The 24808-nt window shown below is 50.7% G+C and overlaps 1 protein-coding gene across 2 annotated transcripts in view; it reads left to right on the forward strand.

The window, feature by feature from the left end:
* The window catches only part of MGST1 (microsomal glutathione S-transferase 1), an 88892-nt gene extending 66125 nt beyond the window's left edge, over positions 1–22767 (forward strand). For both annotated transcript variants that reach the window (XM_073564621.1, XM_073564622.1), the window contains exons 3-4: positions 8102–8196; positions 22340–22767. In XM_073564621.1, the coding sequence (XP_073420722.1) occupies positions 8102–8196; positions 22340–22586 (342 nt within the window). In that variant the 3' untranslated portion in view covers positions 22587–22767. The remainder of the gene's footprint in view (positions 1–8101; positions 8197–22339) is intronic.
* Positions 22768–24808: the final 2041 nt, after the last annotated feature.

Consider the following 24808-nt stretch of genomic DNA (forward strand, 5'->3'; position numbering starts at 1 on the left):
CATTCCACTACAGACCAGGTCAGACCACCACAGACACACTCCAAACCACTGCAGACCAGGTCAGACCACCACAGACACACTCCAAACCACTACAGACCAGGTCAGACCACCTCAGACACACTCCAAATCACTGCAGACCAGGTCAGACCACCTCAGACACACTCCAAACCACTGCAGACCAGGTCAGACCACTTCAGACATAATCCTAACCATGACAGACCAGGTCAGACCACCTCAGACACACTCCAAACCATGACAGACCAGGTCAGACACATTCCAAACCACTACAGACCAGGTCAGACCACCTCAGACACACTCCAAACCACTGCAGGCCAGGTCAGACCACCACAGACACATTCCAAACCACTACAGACCAGGTCAGACCACCTCAGACACACTCCAAACCACTTCAGACTAGGTCAGACCACCACAGACACACTCCAAACCACTGCAGGCCAGGTCAGACCACCTCAGACACACTCCAAAACACTGCAGGCCAGGTCAGACCACCACAGACACATTCTAAACCACTACAGACCAGGTCAGACTACCTCAGACACACTCCAAACCATGACAGACCAGGTCAGACCACCTCAAACACACTCCAAACCACTGCAGGCCAGGTCAGACCACCTCAGACACTCTCCAAACCACTGCAGGCCAGGTCAGACCACCACAGACACATTCCAAACCACTACAGACCAGGTCAGACCACCTCATACACACTCCAAACCACTGCAGACTAGGTCAGACCACCACAGACACACTCCAAACCACTGCAGGCCAGGTCAGACCAACTCAGACACACTCCAAAACACTGCAGGCCAGGTCAGACCACCACAGACACATTCCAAACCACTACAGACCAGGTCAGACCACCTCAGACACACTGCAAACCATGACAGACCAGGTCAGACCACCTCAAACACACTCCAAACCACTGCAGGCCAGGTCAGACCACCTCAGACACTCTCCAAACCACTGCAGACCAGGTCAGACCACCTCAGACACACTCCAAACCATGACAGACCAGGTCAGACCAGGTCAGACCACCTTAGACACACTCCAAACCACTGCAGACCAGGTCAGACCACCTCAGACACACTCCAAACCACTACAGACCAGGTCAGACCACCTCAGACACACTCCAAACCACTGGAGACCAGGTCAGACCACCACAGACACACTCCATTCCACTACAGGCCAGGTCAGACCACCTCAGACACACTCCAAACCACTGCAGACCAGGTCAGACCACCTCAGACACACTCCAAACCACTGCAGACCAGGTCAGACCACCTCAGACACACTCCATACCACTGCAGACCAGGTCAGACCACCTCAGACACACTCCAAACCACTGCAGTCTAGGTCAGACCACCACAGACACACTCCAAACCACTGCAGGCCAGGTCAGACCATCTCAGACACTCTCCAAACCACTGCAGGCCAGGTCTGACCACCACATACACATTTCAAACCACTACAGACCAGGTCAGACCACCTCAGACACACTCCAAACCACTGCAGGCCAGGTCAGACCACCTCTGACACACTCCAAACCACTGCAGACCAGGTCAGACCACCTCAGACACACTCCAAACCACTGCAGACTAGGTCAGACCACCACAGACACACTCCAAACTACTGCAGGCCAGGTCAGACCACCTCAGACACACTCCAAACCACTGCAGACCAGGTCAGACCACCACAGACACACTCCAAACCACTACAGACCAGGTCAGACCAGCTCAGACACACTCCAAACCACCGCAGACCAGGTCAGACCACCTCAGACACACTCCAAACCACTGCAGGCCAGGTCAGACCACCTCAGACACACTCCAAACCATGACAGACCAGGTCAGACCACCACAGACACACTCCAAACCATGACAGACCTGGTCAGACCACCTCAGACACACTCCAAAGCACTGCAGACCAGGTCAGACCACCTCAGACACACTCCAAACCACGACAGACCAGGTCAGACCACCTCAGACACACTCCAAACCACTGCAGGCCAGGTCAAACCACCTCAGACACACTCCAAACCACTACAGGCCAGGTCAGACCACCTCAGACACACTCCAAACCATGACAGACCAGGTCAGACCACCTCAGACACACTCCAAACCACTGCAGGCCAGGTCAGACCACCTCAGACACACTCCAAACCACTGCAAGCCAGGTCAGACCACCTCAGACACACTCCAAACCACTACAGACCAGGTCAGACCACCACAGACACACTCCAAACCACTGCAGACCAGGTCAGACCACCTCAGACATACTCCAAACCACTGCAGACCAGGTCAGACCAATGGCACAGGAAAGGAACAGAAGGAGAAAGACATAGAACTGCAACCTAAGCTTCCATAAGAGAGAGAAAGAACAGTGCGGAACGAAGGAGTTGTGGGTTGGAAGAGGAACCCTGCCTATAGGTTCTCAGAGCAAGGCCGGGGCCCGGTCCCCGAGGTTGTATTTACACTTATGGTTCTGCAGCAAACACTGGTGGAGTAGTTGGCTGTAAATGCTCTACTCCCATCTAAGACTTGGGGCACAACAGCAACTGAATAGAGAGCCAGGACTCCGGAGAAGGGAGTCCCCGAGAGAGGCTACAGCTGTCTGCCATACAAGTAGAGTTGTTAGGAACATCTGACAGGAGGAACTCCAGAGTACCACGGTACTGGAGCTCTTCACACCTTAAGGCGCAATAGAGGAGTCGTTCAGGAGAGGAACATGTTGGTGGAGTGTTGGAGAGGAGAACCCTGACTTGCCCGGGAGGTTGATTGAGTCTCTGCCCCGGAGGACACGGCACAGAGGCAGGCACCAGTGTGTACCACGGACTGTGAGTAAAGCTTTGGAACTGCAAGCCCTGGTGTCTTCCATTCATTTGTGTGCTAACACCGTCAGCACCGCTACATCTGGGTACCAGCATTCCTCACACCGCCTGCGCCTATTCTCATCTATTGCCATTACACTGCCCTGGGGTTACAGCTTCACCTGTGGGGAGCTACACCATCTATGCTGCAACCCACTATCAGCCCCAGAGGATCTGCACGCAGCGTTGGCTTAACATCTTGCTTGCCAAACACCACAGGTGGCGTCACGAACTATCACATAATCTATATCACAAACCTCCATTGATTTGGGCGCCCAGGGCCACGGACCGGGTCACCGCTGCTGTGAGACCTTTCCACCTGACACCGGCCTGGTACCGAGTACCCCACAGCCCTGGGAGGGTGACCCACAGACTCACCTCAGACCACTATGGACTAAGCAAGACCACTATAAACACACTTCAGTGCACTATAAATGACGCCATACTACCACAGACACAACTCAGAGCCTACAAACCAGGCCAGACCACCACAAACACATCTCAGACCAATACAGACCAGGCCAGACCACCACAGACACACCTCAGACCATGAGCGACCACCACAAACATACCTCAGGCCACTATAAGCCAGACTAGACCATGCCAGACTACCATAGACCATCACAGAATGTTACAAACCACCTAAAACCAGGACAAACCACCCCAAAATAACACTTCACCACCAGAGAACACTACAGATAAGACCAGCACACACCATGCCAGATGACCAGAAAATATCAAATCACCACAGACCACTTCTAACCAACACCAACTCCACCAAATCAGCACAGAACACTACTACAGACCACCTCAAACACTGCACATCACCATAGACCAGCCCAGGGCACCACCAGAACAGGCCCAGCACACCTCAAAACACCCCCAGACCTGTCCATACACACCCCCTAGCATCACAGATCACCACAGACCACTTATGACCAAAACGGAACACAAACAACCACCTGCCTTCCTAGACCACCCGAAGAACCACAGATTACCCTTAATCCATGATCACAGATGACCCGTACTCAGACCAGTAGAGACCAATATAGATCATTCTGCACTGTCACAGGCAGCCCTGACAACCCCTCTGTAAGGCCAGAGGGATTCTATGTCATATGGGCTGTATAAAATAAGCGGAGGACATGACAGGAGGGGAGGTCCATGGTGTAGGACATGAGAAAAGGGAAGGTCTACTTGTATGACATAAGAGGAGGGGAGATCTGCGTACAGGGCACGAGAGGAGGGAAGGTCTGGATGTAGGACATGAGAGGAGTGGAAGTCTGGGTATAAGACGAGATGATGGGAGGTCTGGGTGTAGGACATGAGGAGGGGACTTCTGGGTATAGGATATGAGCGGAAGGGAGGTCTGGGTGTGGGCCATGAGGAGGGGAGGTCTGGGTGTGGGCCATGAGAGGAAGGGAGGTCTGGGTGTAAGGTGTGAGAGTAGTGGAGATCTGGGTGTAAAACATGAGAGGAGGGGATGTCTGGATGTCAGATATGAGAGGAGGGGAGGTCTGCTTACAGGGCACGAGAGGAGGGGAGGTCTGCGTACAGGGCACGAGAGGAGGGGAGGTCTGGATGTAGGACATGATAGGAGTGGAAGTCTGGGTATAAGACCTGAGATGATGGGAGGTCTGGGTGTAGGACATGAGGAGGGGACTTCTGGGTATAGGACATGAGACGTGGGGAGGTCTGCGTACAGGGCACGAGAGTAGTGGAGATCTGGGTGTAAAACATGAGAGGAGGGGATGTCTGGATGTCAGATATGAGAGGAGGGGAGGTCTGGGTGTATGACATGAGAAAAGAAGAGGTCTGGATTTTAAACAAGAGAGGAGGGGAAGTCTGGGTGTAGGACATGAGAGGAGGGGACTTCTGGGTGTAGGACATGAGAAGAGGGGTGGTGTGCGTATAGGACATGAGAGGAGAGGAGGGGAGGTCTTGGTGTAGGACATTAGAGGAGGGGGGTGTGGGTGTAAGACATGGGGCTGGGGTTCTGGTTGTGAGACATTGGCAGCACGGTGGCTCAGTGGTTAGCACTGCAGCCTTGCAGCGCTGGAGTCCTCGGTTAGAATCCCACCATTACAACATCTGCAAGGATGATCCAGGACTTGGTATAGGGTGCCCTTGGGATTCAGGCCTTGGTATAGGGTGCCCCAGGGATCCAGGTCTTGTATAGGGTGCTGTTATGAATGAGTCACCGAGGAGGAAAAACAAAAACAAGCTAAGCCACAGAAAACCAGAGAGGTTGGTAACTAAGCGGATTGCAGACCCCTGATCCTAACCACACAACTAGCAGTAGCCGTGAAGCGTACCTACGAAGATCCTAGACGCCTCGTCACAGCCGGAGAACTAAATAAGCCTAAAGCAAGAAAAGGGGAAATCTAAACTGCCCCAGAGCAGACCCCAAAGTAATAAACAGCCCCCAAACATGTATTGTCGGTGAGACAAGATGAAAACACAAACACAGATAGAAAAATAGCAAACGATGGGGCCCAAACTATCTAGAAAGGACAAGAAAGGAAAGATGCTGTCTGCAATCACGCACAAAACCCTGCCAAAAAATGTCCAACACTTTCTGATAACAAAAACCCTGAAGTCGCTAGACTTCAATTCCCTATATCAGTACTCTGGTATATTCTGAAGACAGAGCAAAAAGAGACCAATCTGATCAGGGACAAAAGCAAACTGGCATAAACAGAGACATAAGAATGGAAATTCAGCACAGCCCCAGCAGGGGCTGGCTGACCACAAAAACTGAGTAAACCAGACCTAATCTCATGTGAAAAAATAGCAGAGCACACTTAGCTTGAGAAGGCAGGAACAGAACTGGAAACCAGAACCTCTGGGCAGGAAATCACCAGCACAAAATTAGGGAGTCGGCTGTCTTAAATCCAGTCAGAGACTCCTGATGTCCACTCACAGTCCTCCTCCTCAGGTGGCAGGTCTCTGCCATTTAGATCAGCTTCATTACCTACTGTCACCAGAACTCACAACTCCTCTGTCAACACAGCCAGCTCCACCACCCTCACCAGAAGCTAGAGGTGAACCAGAAAATGAGTTCACAACAGGGTGCCCCTGGGATCCAGGCCTTGGTATAGGGTGCCCCAGGGATCCAGGTATTGGTACAGGGTGCCCCAGGGATCCAGGTCTTGGTATAGGGTGGCCCAGGGATCCAAGTCTTGGTATAGGGTGGCCCTGGGATCAATGCCTTGGTATAGCGTCGGACTGGGATCCAGGTCTTGGTATAAGGGTTCCTACCAATGACTTTCGACTAACCTCTGCACTAATCCGTGCCTCCCATTCCCAGCTCCAAAACTTCTCCTGCGTTGCGCCAATCCTCTGGAATGCTCTACCCCAGTAATTAGGACTATCCACAACTTACACAGCTTTAGGCTCTCCTGCAAAACACATCTGATCAGAGCGGCCTATCATGTTCCCTAATCAAAGTCCTTTTATGTGTAAGTGTGTGTAGCCCACTATCTATCTGAGAATAACCCTCCATCAAACTCCACCGCACCCAACAACACCACAAATACTGGCTGGTGACTGCCTCATGCTGCCTTTACCTAACCCCTACTCCCTCAAGATGGCCGGACCACAATTGTAAATAAGCACCTGTACTTTGTGTATCCCCCCACCTCATTGTAGATTGTAAGCTCTTACGGGCAAGGTCGTCTTTATTCTGCTTTGATTATTGTATTACTTTGAATGTTGTTACTTATGACTTATATATGAACTGTTGAATTGTAAAGCACTGCAGAATATGTTGGCGCTATATAAATATAGATTATTATTACTATTAATTATAATTAAAGGGTGGCACTGGGATCCAGGCCTTGGTATAGAGTGGCCCTGGGATCCAGGCCTTGGTATAGGGTGGACCTGGGATCCAGACCTTGGTTTAGGGTGGCCCTGGGATCCAGGCCTTGTTATAGGGTGGCACTGGGATCCAGGCCTTGGTTTAGGGTGGCTCTGGGATCCAGGCCTTGGTATAGGGTGGACCTGGGATCCAGACCTTGGTTTAGGGTGGCCCTGGGATTCAGGCCTTGGTATAGGGTGGCCCTGGGATCCAGGCCTTGGTATAGGGTGGCTCTGGGATTCAGGCCTTGGTATAGGGTGGCTCTGGGATCCAGGCCTTGGTATAGGATGGCTCTGGATATAGGCCTTGGTAGAGGGTGGCTCTGGATATAGGCCTTGGTATAGGGAGGCTCTGGATATAGGCCTTTATATAGGGTGGCCCTGGGATCCAGGCCTTGGTATAGGGTGGCCCTGGGATCCAGGCCTTGGTATAGGGTGGCTCTGGGATCCAGGCCTTGGTTTAGGGTGGCCCTGGGATCCAGGCCTTGGTTTAGGGTGGCCCTGGGATCCAGGCCTTAGTATAGGGTGGCTCTGGGATCCAGGCCTTGGTATAGGGTGGCTTTGGGATCCAGGCCTTGGTTTAGGGTGGCTCTGGATCCAGGCCTTGGTATAGGGTGGCTCTGGATATAGGCCTTGGTATAGGGTGACCCTGTGATCCAGGCCTTGGTATAGGGTGGCCTTGGGATCCAGGCCTTGGTATAGGGTGGCCCTGGGATCCAGGCCTTGGTTTAGGGTGGCTCTGGGATCCAGGCCTTGGTATAGGGTGGCTCTGGATATAGGCCTTGGTATAGGGTGACCCTGTGATCCAGGCCTTGGTATAGGGTGGCCCTGGGATCCAGGCCTTGGTATAGGGTGGCCCTGGTATCCAGGCTTTGGTATAGGGTGACTCTGGGACCCAGGCCTTGGTATAGGGTGCCCCTGGGATCCAGGCCTTGGTATAGGGTGGCCCTGGGATCCAGGCCTTGGTATAGGGTGGCCCTGGGATACTACAGTTGTAGTGATTCTGCAGATATCTCTCATTGACAGAGCTGACATTTGACCATGTGCTCATTCTCCAGTCACTCTTCCAGAGTCGTGTTTTCTATTCCACTGCTTTGCTGTTAACTCTCTGGATCACATCTTCTGTCTTCCCACTGGTTCAGCGCTGTGCATGCGACTGTTTGCCTTGTATCTCAATATCCTGGCCAGTTCACAGTGGCTGCTGGGTACCCCATGACCCCTGGCTATATGACTCCTCAATGACTGTTAGAGCAGTCTGTCTAAACCAAGGGGTCACCTCCTCCTCCTGCCCACAATACCTTTGTTCACTGTGTGTTACAATGCAATGATGGCATCAGATATCTTCTCTGGTTACAGGTCTTTGCCAATCCTGAAGATGCTGCAGCTCACAGCAAAGGAGGTGACACCAAGAAATTCCTCCGAACTGACCAAGATGTGGAGCGGGTCCGCAGGTAATAATCACCTATCAAGAGTGCCAGTAATGTAGGGTACGATCAAGTGTCCATATGTACAGGGCATCCTCAGGTCTCTACTTCATGTGTGGAGGGCGTCATTGTATCTCTTCTCCACTGTGGAGGGCATCCTGAGGTCTCTCCTCCATGTGCAGAGTGCGTCCTCGGAGCTTTTCTCTTTCTGTGGAGGGTGTCCTCGGGTCTCTCCTACATCTGCTGAGGGTGCCTTCCTTTCATTCTTCCATCTGCGGAGGGCATCCTCACATCTCTTCTCCATCTGTGGACAGCATCCTCAGGTGTCTTCTCCATCTGCGGAGGGCGTCCTGTTATTCTTCCATCTGCAGAGGACATCCTCGGATCTTGACTTCATCTGCAGAGGCTGTCCACAGAAAGAGAAGAGATCTGTGGACGGTGTTAGATCTTTTTCTCCACATGCGGAGGGCGTCCTTGGACCTCTTCTCCATCTGCAAAGGGTGTCCTCGGATCTCTTCTCTATCTGTGGACTGTGTTCTCAGCAGGTCTTTTCTCCATGTGGAGGGTGTCCCCAGATCTTTTCCCTGTCTGTGTAGGGCGTTCTCGAGTCTGTCCTTCATCTGCGAAGGGTGTCCTTGGATCTCTTCTCTGTCTGTGGACGATGTTCTCAGGTCTTTAGTGCATATGTACAGTAGAGGGCCTCCTTGGATTTCTCCATCTGCATAGGGCATCCTCGAGTCTCCTCCATGTTGCTCAGGTATCTACTCCATCTGCAGAGGGTGTCCTCAGGTCTTTTCTCCATCTGCAGAGGGTGTCCTCAGGTCTTTTCTCCATATGGGGAGGGTGTCCTCAGGTCTTTTCTCCATATGTGGAGGGTGTCCTCAGGTCTTTTCTCCATCTGCAGAGGGTGTCCTCAGGTCTTTTCTCCATATGTGGAGGGTGTCCTCAGGTCTTTTCTCCATATGTGGAGGGTGTCCTCAGATCTTTTCTCCATCTGCAGAGGGTGTCCTCAGGTCTTTTTTCCATCTGCGGAGGGTGTCCTCAGGTCTTTTCTCCATCTGCAGAGGGTGTCCTCAGGTCTTTTCTCCATCTGCAGAGGGTGTCCTCAGGTCTTTTCTCCATCTGCAGAGGATGTCCTCAGATTTTTTCTCCATCTGCAGAGGGTGCCCTCAGGTCTTTTCTCCATCTGCAGAGGGTGTCCTCAGGTCTTTTCTCCATCTGCAGAGGATATCCTCAGGTCTTTTCTCCATATATGGAGGGTGTCCTCAGGTCTTTTCTCCATCTGCGGAGGGTTTCTTCAGGTCTTTTCTCCATCTGCAGTGGGTGTCCTCAGGTCTTTTCTCTATATGTGGAGGGTGTCCTCAGGTCTTTTCTCCATCTGCAGAGGGTGTCCTCAGGTTTTTTCTCCATATGTGGAGGGTGTTTTCAGGTCTTTTCTCCATCTGCAGAGGGTGTCCTCAGGTCTTTTTTTCCATCTGCAGAGGGTGTCCTCAGGTCTTTTCTATATCTGCAGAGGGTGTCCTCAGGTCTTTTCTCCATCTGCAGAGGATATCCTCAGGTTTTTTCTCCATCTGCAGAGGGTGCCCTCAGGTCTTTTCTCCATCTGCAGAGGGTGCCCTCAGGTCTTTTCTCCATCTGCAGAGGGTGTCCTCAGGTCTTTACTCCATCTGCAGAGGGTGTCCTCAGGTCTTTTCTCCATATGTGGAGGGTGTCCTCAGGTCTTTTCTCCATCTGCAGAGGGTGTCCTCAGGTCTTTTCTCCATCTGCAGAGGGTGTCCTCAGGTCTTTTCTCCATCTGCAGAGGGTGTCCTCAGGTTTTTTCTCCATCTGCAGAGGGTGTCCTCAGGTCTTTTCTCCATATGTGGAGGGTGTCTTCAGGTCTTTTCTCCATCTGCAGAGGGTGTCCTCAGGTCTTTTCTCCATCTGCAGAGGGTGTCCTCAGGTCTTTTCTCCATCTGCAGAGGGTGTCCTGATATGAGCTCATTTTCTCCTTCACCTTTGATGTCCGATGAACTCCCTCTGCTGGTGAAAGGAGGTAGTGAAATTGTTTTGGATGGGAAAAACCTGTCATCTGAACAGGTGGAGTGTGATTGGACATTCGGAATCTCTGAGTGGATATAAGGCCGCCGACGCCCTGCTGGGTTGCTGGTGATCCTCTCTGCTCTGAGCTCTGGCCTCCAGTCTAGTCCTGTCTACTAAAGCTAAGTTTTTGCTCTGCTATTGTTCCATGAGATTTTGTCTGGTTTACTTAGTGTTTGTGTTCAGCCAGCCCTGGTTGGGCCTGGCTGAACTCTATTTTTGTCTCTGATCAGTTAATCTCTTTGCTCTGTTTTCAGAATATACCTGAGTGCTGATATAGTGATTTTGAAGTCTAGTGACTTCAGGGCCTTTTCTATCAGACGTGTTGGACATTATTTTTGGCATGGTTTTTGCGTGATTGCAGACAGTTGCTTTTCTTTCCTGTCCTATCTAGTTAGTGAGGGCCCCATCGTTTGCTCAGCCTGTCTTTCTGTCTGTGTTTGTGTTTTCATCTGTTTTCACCGACAATACATGTTGGGGGCTGTCTATTGCTTTGGGGTCTGCTCTGGGGCAATTTAGATTTCCCCTTTCTTTCTTTAGGTTTATTTAGTTCTCCGGCTGTGAACGAGGTGTCTAGGACCACCGTAGGAACACCCCACAGCTACTGTTAGTTGTTGTGAATAGGATCAGGGGTCTGCAATCCGCTAGCTACGAACCTCTCCGGTTTTCTGGACTTAGCTTGTATTTTTGTTTTTTCCTCCTCAGGTGACTCATTCATAACAGAATCACCAGCCATACCACAGATTATAGGGTACTCAATAGCAGGAAAGAATTGTAAAAAAAAAAAAAAAAGTGTCAGAATTGTTTTTTTTTTTTTAATGTATATTTTTTCCTCTTTTTCTCTGGGGCCGTAGGAGGAATTTTCTCAATGGAGATAAAGCAATTGTCTGATCGTGTGGAGCAGCTTTCTGCTGAAGTGCGGGGAATTTCCGCCTATCTTGCTCATTCACATGCTGCTGAACCAAAGATCCCTACTCCTGATGTGTTTTTTGGGGATTGGTCTAAATTTTTGAATTTTAAGAATAATTGTAAATTATTTCTTGCCTTGAAGCCTAACTCATCGGGGAGCTCTGCGCAGCAGGTTAAAATTGTCATCTCTTTGCTGCGTGGCGATCCCCAGGATTGGGCGTTTTCTTTGACACCTGATGATCCTATTCTAACTAATGTGGACGCATTTTTTCAAGCCTTGGGGTTGTTGTATGATGAACCTAATGCTATTGATCAGGCTGAAAAGGCCCTGTTGGCATTGAGCCAGGGTCAGGATTCTGCAGAGTTATACTGTCAAAAATTCCGAAAGTGGGCGGTCCTTACTACCTGGAATGATGGTTCCTTGGCAGCTCTCTTTCGGAAGGGTTTGTCAGAAACCATAAAAGATACTATGGTGGGATTTCCTGTTCCCTCTGGTCTTGACGATTCTATGTCATTAGCCATTCAGGTTGATCGGCGTTTACGTGAACGTAAAAGTACACGAGAAATATTGCCATCTGTTGAACAAATGTCTGAACCTCTGCAATGTGATAGAGTTTTGTCTAGGGCGCAACGTCAGGAGTAAAGAAGGCGTAATAAGCTGTGTTTTTTCTGTGGAGACGCCTCTCACATGATTTCTGTCTGCCCTAAACGAGAGAAACGTTTTGCAAACACATTTGCTGTTGGTAGTGTTCAACCTAAGTTTCTTCTGGCAATTACTCTGATCTGCTCCCTGTCCACATTTTCCACTAAGGTTTTTGTGGATTCGGGAGCAGCTCTGAACCTGCTATGACACCTCTGCGGACGCCTATTCCTTTGAGGGGTATTGATGCTACTCCTTTGGCGAAGAATAAACCTCAGTCTTGGACCCAGGTGGTAATGCGGGTTGCCCCAGACCATCAAGAAAATTGCAGATTTTTGGTGTTGCATGGTCTGCATGATGCCGTTGTTCTGGGATTTCCCTGGTTGCAAATCCATAATCCAGTTTTGGATTGGAAATCTGTGCCTGTGGTGAGTTGGGGTTGTCGGTGTGCTCTTAGTGACGCTCCTGTTTTCTCCACTTCTCCCCAGTCGCATGATGTTCCTGACTATTTGCCTGATTTCTCTGATGTATTTAGTGAGAATGAGTCTGCGTCTTTGCCTCCTCATAGGAGTTATGACTGTGCAATTGAGCTGAGCCCTGGGTGTAAATTTCCCAAGGGTCGACTTTTCAATTTATCTGTACCCGAGCACGAAGCTATGCGATCTTATATTAAGGAGTCGTTGGAGAAGGGTCATATTAGACCATCCTCTTCACCCTTGGGTGCTGGGTTTTTTTTCGTGGCCAAGAAGGATGGTTCATTAAGACCTTGTATTGACTATCGTTCCCTCAACAAATTACTGTTAAATATCAGTATCCGTTACCCCTGATTTCTGATTTATTCTTCAGAGTTAAAGGTGCTTGCTGGTTTACCAAGCTTGACCTCAGGGGGGCATATAATCTTATTCGCATTAAGCATGGGGATGAATGGAAGACGGCGTTTAATACTCCGGAGGGACATTTTGAGTACCTGGTGATGCCTTTTGGGCTCACTAATGCCCCTTCTGTCTTCCAGTGCTTCATGAATGATATTTTCCGGGACTTTGTGGATAAATTTTTGATTATCTATCTGGATGATATTTTGATCTTCTCCAAGGATTGGCATTCTCATGTGGAACATGTTCGGACTGTGTTCCGGATTTTGAGGGAGAATTCCCTGTATGTTAAGGGATCGAAATGCCTTTTTGGAGTACAGAGGGTTTCATTTTTGGGATTTATTTTGTCTCCGTCAACTATTGAATTGGACCCGCCCAAGGTACAGGCCATTTATGATTGGGTTCAGCCCACTTCTTTGAAGGCCCTCCAGAAGTTTTTGGGTTTTGCTAATTTTTATCGTAAATTTATAGCTAATTTTTCTGGTATTGCCAAACCATTGACTGATCTGACTAAGAAGGGTGCTGATGTGCTGAATTGGTCTCCAGAGGCTGTTTCTTCCTTTCAGGAGCTGAAGCGAAGCTTCACTTCTGCTCCGGTTTTGCGGCAACCTGATGTCTCACTCCCGTTTCAGGTGGAGGTGGACGCTTCTGAGATTGGTGCAGGAGCTGTTTTGTCCCAAAAAGATCCGGTAACATCTAAAATGAATCCCTGTGCTTTCTTTTCCCGAAAGTTGTTCCCATCCGAACGCAACTATGATGTGGGGAATCGGGAACTGTTAGCCATGAAATGGGCATTTGAGGAGTGGAGACATTGGTTGGAGGGAGCTAAACATCAAGTCGTGGTCCTTACTGACCACAAGAATTTGATTTACCTTGAGTCGGCCAAACGCTTGAACCCTAGACAGGCTAGGTGGGCCTTGTTTTTCACACGTTTTGATTTTGTGGTCTCTTTTCTTCCGGGCACTAAGAATGTCAAGGCAGGCGCCCTCTCTAGGAGTTTCTTTGCTGATTCTCCTATTGTGACCAAGCCTGCTTACCATCTACCGTTCTTTCTGCCATCTCGCCCGATTTGAGACATGCTCTGGAAGAGTTTCAGGAGGACAAACCTGAGCGTTGTCCCATTGGAAAATTGTATGTTCCTGACCAGTGGAGGAAGAGAGTAATGTCTGAAGTTCATTGCTCCGCATTGGCTGGTCATCCAGGTATTTTTGGTACTAGAGATTTGGTGAGTCCGTCTTTTTAGTGGCCCGCCTTGTCTCGTGATGTCAGGAATTTTGTGCAGTCCTGTGGGACTTGCTCCCGGTCTAAACCTTGTTCTCGCTCTAGTGGGTTGTTGATGCCTTTGCCGGTGCCCAAGAGGCCACGGACCCATATCTCAATGGATTTTATTTCTGATATGCCTGTCTCTCAGAGAATGACTGTTATTTGGGTGATTTGTGATAGATTCTCTAAGATGGTCCATCTTGCACCACTCCTTAAGTTGCCATCTTCCTCAGAGTTGGTGCCCTTGTTTTTGCAACAGGTGGTTCGCTTGCATGGAATTCCTGAGAATAGTCTGACAGAGGAGTTCAGTTTGTTTCTAGATTTTGGAGGACTTTTTGTTCCAAGCTGGGAATTCAGTTGTCCTTCTCCTCTGCGTTTCACCCTCAGACCAATGGGCAGACGGAGAGAACAAACCAGACTTTGGAGTCTTATTTGAGATGTTTTATTTCTGCTGATCAGGATGATTGGGTTTCATTTTTGCCCTTGGCCGAATTTGCTTTAAATAATAGAGCTAGTCCTGCCAATTTGATGTCACCTTTTTTTTGTAACTTTGGGTTTCATCCTCGATTCTCTTCAGGGCAGGTGGAGTCTTCTGCCTGCCCAGGTGTTGACACTGTGGTGGAGAGAATGCACCAGATCTGGGACCAAGTGGTGGATAAGTTGTCTCTCTCCCAGGAAAAGGCCCAGCGGTTTTCCAACCGGCATAGGACCATTGGTCCCAGGTTTAAGGTGGGTGATATGGTTTGATTGTCATCAAATAATATCTCTATGAAGGTGGCTTCTCCAAAGTTTAAACCTAGAGTTATTGGACCTTACAAGATTTTGGCGATTCTTAATCCGGTCTCTTTTCGATTGGCTCTTCCTGTTACATTCAAGATCCATAACGTGTTTCATAAGTCTCTGTTAAAGAGGTTTGTTGAGCCAGTAGTTCCTGTGGTGGCACCTCCTTACCCTGTATTGGTTGAAGGTAATGTGGAATATAAGGTTGAGAAGATACTGGATTCTCATCTGGCTAGATGGAGACTCCAGTATTTGGTTAAGTGGAAGGGTTATGGCGAGGAGGATAATTCTTGGGTCTCTGCATCCGATATTCATGCCGAAAGATTGGTTCGTGCTTTTCATCGGGCCCATCCTGATCGCCCTGGTGGCGTGGATGAGGGTTCAGTGACCCCTCCTCAAGGGGGAGGTACTGTTATGAGCTCATTTTCTCCTTCACCTTTGATGTCCGATGAACTCCCTCTGCTGGTGAAAGGAGGTAGTGAAATTGATTTGGATGGGAAAAACCTGTCATCTGAACAGGTGAAGTGTGATTGAACATCCGGAATCTCTGAGTGGATATAAGGCCGCCGACGCCCTGCTGGGTTGCTGGTGATCCTCTCTGCTCTGAGCTCTGGCCTCCAGTCTAGTCCTGTCTACTAAGGCTAAGTTTTTGCTCTGCTATTGTTCCATGAGGTTTTGTCTGGTTTACTTAGTGTTTGTGTTGAGCCAGCCCTGGTTGGGACTGGCTGAACTCTATTTTTGTCTCTGATCAGTTGATCTCTTTGCTCTGTTTTCAGAATATACCTGAGTGCTGATATAGTGATTTTGAAGTCTAGTGACTTCAGGGCCTTTTCTATCAGACGTGTTGGACATTATTTTTGTCAGGGTTTTTGCGTGATTGCAGACAGTTCCTTTTCTTTCCTGTCCTATCTAGTTAGTGAGGGCCCCATCGTTTGCTCAGCCTGTCTTTCTGTCTGTGTTTGTGTTTTCATCTGTTTTCACCGCCAATACATGTTGGGGGCTGTCTATTGCTTTGGGGTCTGCTCTGGGGCAGTTTAGATTTCCCCTTTCTTTCTTTAGGTTTATTTAGTTCTCCGGCTGTGAACGAGGTGTCTAGGACCACCGTAGGAACACCCCACGGCTACTGTTAGTTGTTGTGAATAGGATCAGGGGTCTGCAATCCGCTAGCTACCAACCTCTCCGGTTTTCTGGACTTAGCTTGTATTTTTGTTTTTTCCTCCTCCGGTGACTCATTCATAACAGTGTCCTCAGGTCTTTTCTCTATCTGCAGAGGGTGTCCTCAGGTCTTTTCTCCATCTGCAGAGGGTGTCCTCAGATCTTTTCTCCATCTGCAGAGGATGTCCTCAGGTTTTTTCTCCATCTGCAGAGGGTGCCCTCAGGTCTTTTCTCCATCTGCAGAGGGTGTCCTCAGGTCTTTTCTCCATCTGCAGAGGGTGTCCTCAGGTCTTTTCTCCATCTGCAGAGGGTGTCCTCAGGTCTTTTCTCCATATGTGGAGGGTGTCCTCAGGTCTTTTCTCCATCTGCAGAGGGTGTCCTCAGGTCTTTTCTCCATCTGCAGAGGGTGTCCTCAGGTCTTTTCTCCATCTGCAGAGGGTGTCCTCAGGTCTTTTCTCCATCTGCAGAGGGTGTCCTCAGGTCTTTTCTCCATCTGCAGAGGGTGTCCTCAGGTCTTTTCTCCATCTGCAGAGGGTGTCCTCAGGTTTTTTCTCCATCTGCAGAGGGTGTCCTCAGGTCTTTTCTCCATCTGCAGAGGGTGTCCTCAGGTCTTTTCTCCATATGTGGAGGGTGTCCTCAGATCTCTTCCTTGTCTATGGAACGGTGTCCTCCAGTGTCTTCTTCTTGTGCGGAGGACGTCCTAACATTCTTCCATCTGCAGAGTGCCTCCTCGGATTTCTCCTCCATCTGTGTAGGGCGTCCTCATGTCTCATGCTTTCTCCTGTCATACGTCTATCTGCTAAAGGGCAACCTAGGGTCTCTCTTTTATCTGTAGACAGCGTCCTTGGTTCTGTCCTCTATCTGCAGAGGGGTTCCTTGGGTCTTTTCCCATCTGTGAAAATTGTGTTCAGGTGTCTCCCCCATCTGCCGGGGGGCGCCTTGTGCTGCCCAGTATGGTGACATTATATGTGACCGGCTGCAATCTACAGAAAATGCCTTACTAAGCTACTAGAGACTAGTGCCTGTAGTTGGAGGTGCAGTAACTTCATATGGTCACTGGAGGGCAGCAGTGGCCCACCCCAGGGATGCTGGATTTCCTGGCAGTTCTGAGATTCGCTCTCTGAGGTTTTGTGCTTTACATTTACAATATAAAAGTGGTGAAAATGATGATGTTCATGTACACGGCAGGCCGCACCATACTAACCACCTGTGGTACAAGCATGGATGGGGCTAAAGAAAGTGCTGATAAAAAGGCTACAGGTGTAGAGCGCTGACTCGCCGCAGACCCAAATCCCCTCCTCTAGTGACTACCATACCCCCCACCTCTAGGCAACGCTCCACAGATTTCTTCTAGTCACCACTCCACCCCCTCCTCTAGTGACCACTCCACCCCCCTCCTCTAGAGACCATTCAACCCCCTCCTCTAGTGACCACTCCACTACCGTGCTCGAGAGACCATTCCACCGACCCCCTAGTGACCGCCCCCTCCTGTAGTCACCACTACACACCCTCATCTAGACACCACTCCATCCCCTCTAGTGACCACTCCACCCCCTCCTCTAGTAATTACTCCACCCCCCCTCCTCTAGAGACCATTCCACCCCCTCTCTATTAACTGCTCCACCCCCTCCTCTAGTCACCACTCCACCCCCTCATCTAGGAACCACTCCACCCCCCTCCTCTAGTGACCACTCCACCCCCCCTCCTCTAGTGACCACCTCCCTCCTCTAGAGATGATTCCACCCCCTCTCTAGTGACCGTTCCAGCCCCCTGTTCTAGTCACCACTCCACCCCCTCATCTAGGCACCACTCCACCCCCATCATCTAGTGACTGCTCTACCCCCCTCCTCTAGTAATTACTCCACCCCCCACCTCTAGAGACCATTCCACCCCCTCTCTATTGACCGCTCACCTCTCCTCTAGTCACCACTCTACCCCCTCATCTAGGCACCACTCCACCCCCCTCCTCTAATGACCACTCCACTCCCCTCCTTGAGACCATTCCACCGACCCTTTAGTGACCGTTCCACCACCCTCATCTAGTCACCACTCCACCCCCTCATCTAGACACCACTCCACCCCCCTCCTCTAGTGACCACTCCACCCCCTCCACTAGTGACCACTCCACTCCCCTCCTCTAGAGACCATTCCACCCCCTCTCTAGTGACCGTTCCAGCCCCCTCCTCTAGTCACCACTCCAACCCCTCATCTAGACCCCACTCGACCCCCCTCCGCAAGTGACCACTCCACCCCCCTCCTCTAGTGACCACTCCCCTCCTCTAGAGACGATTCCACCCCCTCTCTAGTGACCGTTCCAGCCCCCTGCTCTAGTCATCACTCCCCCCGTCATCTAGGCACCACTTCACCCCCATCATCTAGTGACTGCTCTACCCCCCTCCTCTAGTAATTACTCCACCCCCCACCTCTAGAGACCATTCCACCCCCTCTCTATTGACCGCTCACCTCCTCTAGTCACCACTCCACCCCCTCATCTAGGCACCACTCCACCCCCCTCCTCTAGTGACCACTCCACTCCCCTCCTTGAGAGACCATTCCACCGACCCCTAGTGACCGTTCCACCCCCCTCCGCTAGTCACCACTCCACCCTCTCATCTAGACACCACTCCATCCCCCTCCTCTAGTGACCACTCCACCCCCCTCCACTATTGACCACTCCACCCCCCTCCTCTAGTGACCACTCCACTTCCTTTTCTAGAGACCATTCCACCCCCTCTCTAGTGACCGTTCCAGCCCCCTTCTCTAGTCACCACTCCACCCCCTCATCTAGGCACCACTCCACCCCCATCCTCTAGTGACTGCTCTACCCCCCTCCTCTAGTAATTACTCCACCCCCCTCCTCTAGAGACCATTCCACCCCCTCTCTATTAACTGCTCCACCCCCTCCTCTAGTCACAACTCCACCCCCTCATCTAGGCACCGCTCTACCCCCTCCTCTAGTCACCGCTCCAACCCCCTCCTCTAGAGACCATTCCATCCCCAACATCTAGTGACTGCTCCACCCCCTCCTCTAGTAATCACACTACCCCCTCGTCTAGAGACCATTCCACCCCCTCTCTAGTGACCACTCCATCACCCTCCTCTAGTAACTGCTCCATCCCCCCTCCTCTAGTGACCGCTCCACCCCCTCTAGTAACCACTTCACTTACCTCCTCTAGTGAACATTTGACCCCCTCGTCTAGTCACCACCCCCCTCCTCTAGTCACCACTCTAACCCCTCCTCTAGTGACCAATCCACCGCCCTCCTCTAGTCACCGCTCTAACCCCTCCTCTAGCGACCGATCTACCACCCTCCTCAAGTCAACACTCCAGTCCCTACTCTAGTAACCCCCTTCTCTAGTTACTGCTCTAACTCCTCTTCTAGTGCCCAATGGACTGCCCTCTAGTCACCACTCACCCCTCCTCTAGTGACCGATCCACTGCCCTCCTCTAGTCAACACTCCAGCCTCTATTCTAGTCACCGCTCTACCACCACCTCTAGTCACCACTCTATAGCCCTACTCTAGTGACCGATTCATCCCCCTCCTGTAGTCACCACTCCACCCCCTCCTCTAGTCACCACTCCACCCCCCTTCTAGTCACCACTCTATTTCTCCTCCTGTATTGACCGCTCTACCCCTCCTTCTCTAGTGACTTCTCCACCCACCCTCCTCTAGAGACAGCTCCATGCTCCTCCTCTAGTCATTGTTCCACCCCCTACCTCTAATGACCACTTCACCTCCTCTAGTAACTGCTACACCCCCTTCTCTAGTCACGCCTCTATTACCCCTCATGTAGTCACCAATCCACCCTTTCTTTAGTCACCGCTCCATCCTCCTCCTCTAGTCACCACTCCACTCCCTCCTCTAGTCACCACTCCATCCCCCTCCTTTAGTGATCAGCCCATCCCCCTCCTCCAGTGACCACTTCACCAACCTCCTTTCGTGACCAATTCCCCCCTTCTCTAGTTACCGCTCCACCCCCTTCTCTAGTGACCAGTCGACACTCTTCCTCTAGTGACCACTCCACACACCCCTGCTCTAGTGACCACTCCTCCCCACTCTTCTAGTGACCACTCCACCCCTCTCCTCTGGTGACCCCTCCACTCCCTGCTCTAGTCACCACTCCACCACCCTCCTCTAGTGACCACTCCACCCCCTTCCTCTAGTGATTACTCCACTCACTTCCTTTAGTAACCACTTCACCCCCTCCTCTACTGACCACTTCTCCCCCTCTAGTCACCACTCCACCCCCTCCTCTAGTCACCGCTCCACCACCCTCCTCTAGTCACCACTCCACCCCCTCTTCTAGTCACTGCTTCACCCCCCTCCTCTAGTCACCGCTCCACCACCCTCCTCTAGTCACCACTCCACCCCTCTCCTCTAGCCACCCCCTACCACCTCCTCTACTGACCAATCCACTGCTCGCCTCTAGTAACCATTCCACCCCACTCCTCTAGTGACCACTCTACCCCCTCCTCTAGTCACCACTCCACCCTCACTCCTCTATTCACCACTTCACTCATCTCCTCTAGTGACTGCTCCACCCCCTCCTCTAGGGACCGCTCCACCCCTTCTCTATTCACCACACCACCCCCTCTCCTCTAATGATAGCTCCACCCCTCCTCCTCTAGTGACCACTCCAACCACCTCTTCTAGTGACCACTCCACCCGCCCTCTATTGACCACTCTACCCTGCACCTCTAGCCACCACTTCACCCCCCTCCTTAAGTGGCAGCTCCACCTCCCTCCTCTAGTCACCAATCCCTCCCCTCCTCTATTGACCACTCCACCCTTCTCCTCTAGTCCCCACTCTACCCCCCTCATCTAGTGACCACTCCTCCCCCTTCTCTAGTGACCACTCCACCCTCCTTCGCTGCACTCCACTTTACTTCCTCCTCTAGTGACCACTCCACCCCCTCTTTTGCTCACCACTCCACCCCTCCTCTAGTCACTGCTTCACCCCATCCTCTAGTCACTGCTCCACCCCCTCCTCTATTGATCACTTCACCCCTCCTCTTGTCACCACTACACCCTGCCTCCTCTAGTGACCACCTCACCCCCTTTAGTCACTGCTGCATCCCCATCCTCTTTTAACCACACAACCCCCCTTCTGTAGTGACCACTCCACCCCATCCTGTACTGACATCTTCACCCCCTTCCACTAATCACCGCCCCACCCCTTCCTCTAGTGACCACTCCACCCCATCCTCTAGTCACAAAACACCAATTCCTCTAGTCACCACTTCACCCCCTCTTCTAGGCATGTCTCCACCCCCTCTAGTGACCGATCCATTCCCCCTCAAGTCTCCACACTACCCTGCTTCCTGTAGTGACCACGTCATCTCCCCTGCTCTAGTGATGCTCCACCCCCCATCCTCTAGTGACTGCTCCACCCCCCATCCTCAAGTCTCTACTCCACCCTCTTCTCTAGTTACCACCACACCTCCTTCCTCATATCCTCCCTCCTCTTGTCGGTCCTCCTCCACCATCTTTCTCTAGTCATTCAGCTACTTGTCCTCTTCTAGTCACCCCTACTCTAGCCACCTCTCCACCCCCTCCTCTAGTCATCCCCCTTCTGCTCTAGTCATCACTCCACTTTTCTCCTCTAATCTTCCCACCTCTTGTAGTTTCCCCACCACCTTCTTACTCTAGTCACTCATCTTCTTCTCCTCCTCTAGTCACCCCCTCCCCCTCCTCTAGTCACCTCTCCATTCCCTTCCTCTATTCACAGCTCCATTCCCCTCCTCTAGTCACCGCTCCATTCCCCTCCTCTAGTGACCACTCCATTCCTCTTCTCTAGTCACTGCTCCATTCCCCTCCTGTAGTCATCGCACCATTCCCCTCCTCTAGTCACCGCTCCACCCCCTTATAAAGTCCCCACTCCACCCCCCTCCTCTAGTCACTGCTCCATTCCTCTCCTCTGGTCACTGCTCCATTCCCCGCCTCTAGTCACCACTCCAACCCCTTATATAGTCATCTCTCCAACCCCCTCCTCTAGTGACCGCTCCATTCCCCTCCTCTAGTCACCACTCCAACCCCTTATATAGTCATTGCTCCATTCGCCTCCTCTAGTCACCATTCCACCCCCTCTTCTAGTCACCGCTCCACCCATCTCCTCTAGTCACTGCTCCACTTCCCTCCTCTAGTCACCGCTCCATTCCCCTCATCTAGTCACTGCTCCACCCCCTCCTTTAGTCATCCCCCTCCTGCTCTCATCAGTGCTCCACTTTCCTCTTTATCCTCCATCCTCTTTTAGTTCCTCCTCCACCCTCTTCCTCTAGTCACTTATCTAATCATCCCTCTCTAGTCACACGTGCCCCTCCTTCTTTAATCACTTCTTTCCTACACATTTAGTCACCCCCTCCGTCCCCCCATCCTCCAGTCATCCCCTTAATCACATGTCCTAGTCACCCACTCTCCCCCTCTAGTTGCCCCCTATGTTTTGTAGTACTAATGTGCATCTCTCTTTGCAGGTGTCACCTGAATGACATAGAGAACATCATCCCATTTGTTGGGGTGGGGCTCCTATATGTGCTGAGCAATCCTGACCTGTACTTCGCTCTTCTGCATTTCCGTGTCTTCGTCGCCAGTCGCGTGCTGCACACCATCTGCTACCTGATGCCTCTACCGCAGCCCAGCCGAGCACTCACCTTCTTTGTGGGATACCTGGTGACGGTCTCCATGGCGGTGTCCACCCTGCGGAGCCTGCTCTACATCTAGAGGAGCTGCCTACATACAGCAGAGGGCGGAGTTTACTAGAGTCCTGCCTCTGCAGAGCCTGAGCAACATTTTCATTTCTCAAGCCCTGTTCCCTTGTTTCTGCAGCAATGTGATGCAGATTCTGATTTTCCTCATTTGTTTTTGTATCTGAAACTAAAAATAAATCTACCGGCTTCCAACATCCCTTGTCCATGTGTGGCCCTGTGTGTGTGGACCTGCAGCTAAGCCCCCCCTACATGGCCGCCACTACAACATAGCAAACAAGCAAAAAAGGAAGCACACTGTAGCGCCATACCATGCAAATATGAAAAATGAAAAATGATTTGCAGTACTGCATTAGAAATATGAAAAATTGAGAAAGTTTAGCGCATAAAATGGCTAAGTTATGTGTACCTTGAAGCCACGGTAAGGCATTTCTCGTTTTCCAGGTCCCTGTCTATGCCAATCCTCTCAATTTTTCATACTTCTAATGCAGTAATGCAAATCATTTTTCATATTTGCATGTTATGGCGCTACAGTGTGCTTCCTTTTTTGCTTGAATGTATATGAGTTGGTGACTCTGGGTTAAGCACCTGTTCACACTATGCTTATGCTTGGATGTGACAGTCAGTTTTTGAAATTTACAACATAGCATAGTCATATGAAGTCCAGCATCCTGCATACCTCATGACAACCCTCCCTGTATGCTACTCTCCCTTACATTGTAACAGCCCATGACATCTGACAAGTATGGGGCTAAGAGGGTGAGAAATGAAGTGAGGACGGTAGATACGCCCCTGATGTCACCAACAAACCACGTACAGTGTCTTCTGCTCCCGAGGTGGCCGTGACAGAGCAGATCTAAGTCTAACCATCGCCATCCTGGGATGAGATCCCACAGACCCAGAAAGGCAAACGAACTGTCGCTTCGAAGTAATTCTGCTCCTCGTGCAATTGTGGCTGCTAAACTGGATTAAGGGGAAGTTTCGCTGATATCAATGTGTGAGTTTCTCGAAGTTCATGTGAGAGTTACGCTGAGATCATGCATATCCACATGACTCAATTATACCCACATCCCACGATTATACCCACGTGCCACGATTATACCCCCGTGCCACAATTATACCCACATCCCACGATTATACCCACGTGCCACAATTATACCCACGTGCCACGATTATACCCACGTGCCACGATTAAAACCACGTGCCACGATTATACCCACATCCCATGATTATACCCACATGCCACAATTATACCCACATCCCACGATTATACCGACATCCCACGATTATACCCACATCCCACGATTATACCCACGCACCACAATTATACCCACATTCCACGATTATACCCACATCCCATGATTATACCCACGCGCCACAATTATACCCACATTCCACGATTATACCCACATCCCATGATTATACCCACGCACCACAATTATACCCACATTCCACGATTATACCCACATCCCACGATTATACCCACGTGCCACGATTATACCCACAACCCACGATTATACCCACATCCCATGATTATACCCACATCCCATGATTACACCCACGTGCCACAATTATACCCACATCCCATGATTATACCCACATCCCACGATTATACCCACGTGCCACAATTATACCCACGTGCCACAATTATACCCACATCCCACGATTATACCCACATCCCACGATTATACCCACATCCCATGATTACACCCACGTGCCACAATTATACCCACATCCCATGATTATACCCACATCCCACGATTATACCCACGTGCCACAATTATACCCACGTGCCACAATTATACCCACGTCCCACGATTATACCCACGTGCCACAATTATACCCACGTCCCACGATTATACCCACATGCCACGATTATAACCACGTCCCACGATTATACCCACATCCCACGATTATACCCATGTGCCACGATTATAACCACGTCCCACGATTATACCCACATCCCACGATTATACCCACGTGCCACGATTATACCCATGTGCCACAATTATACCCACGTCCCACGATTATACCCACGTGCCACGATTATAACCACGTCCCACGATTATACCCACATCCCACGATTATACCCACATCCCATGATTATACCCACGTGCCACAATTATACCCACATCCCACGATTATACTCATGTTCCACGATTATACCCACGTGCCACAATTATACCCACATCCCACGATTATACTCACGTGCCACGATTATACCCATGTGACACAATT

Source organism: Dendrobates tinctorius, unplaced genomic scaffold, assembly GCF_039654945.1.
Source record: "Dendrobates tinctorius isolate UK_male_01 unplaced genomic scaffold, ASM3965494v1 ptg000464l, whole genome shotgun sequence".
Taxonomy (NCBI): domain Eukaryota; kingdom Metazoa; phylum Chordata; class Amphibia; order Anura; family Dendrobatidae; genus Dendrobates; species Dendrobates tinctorius.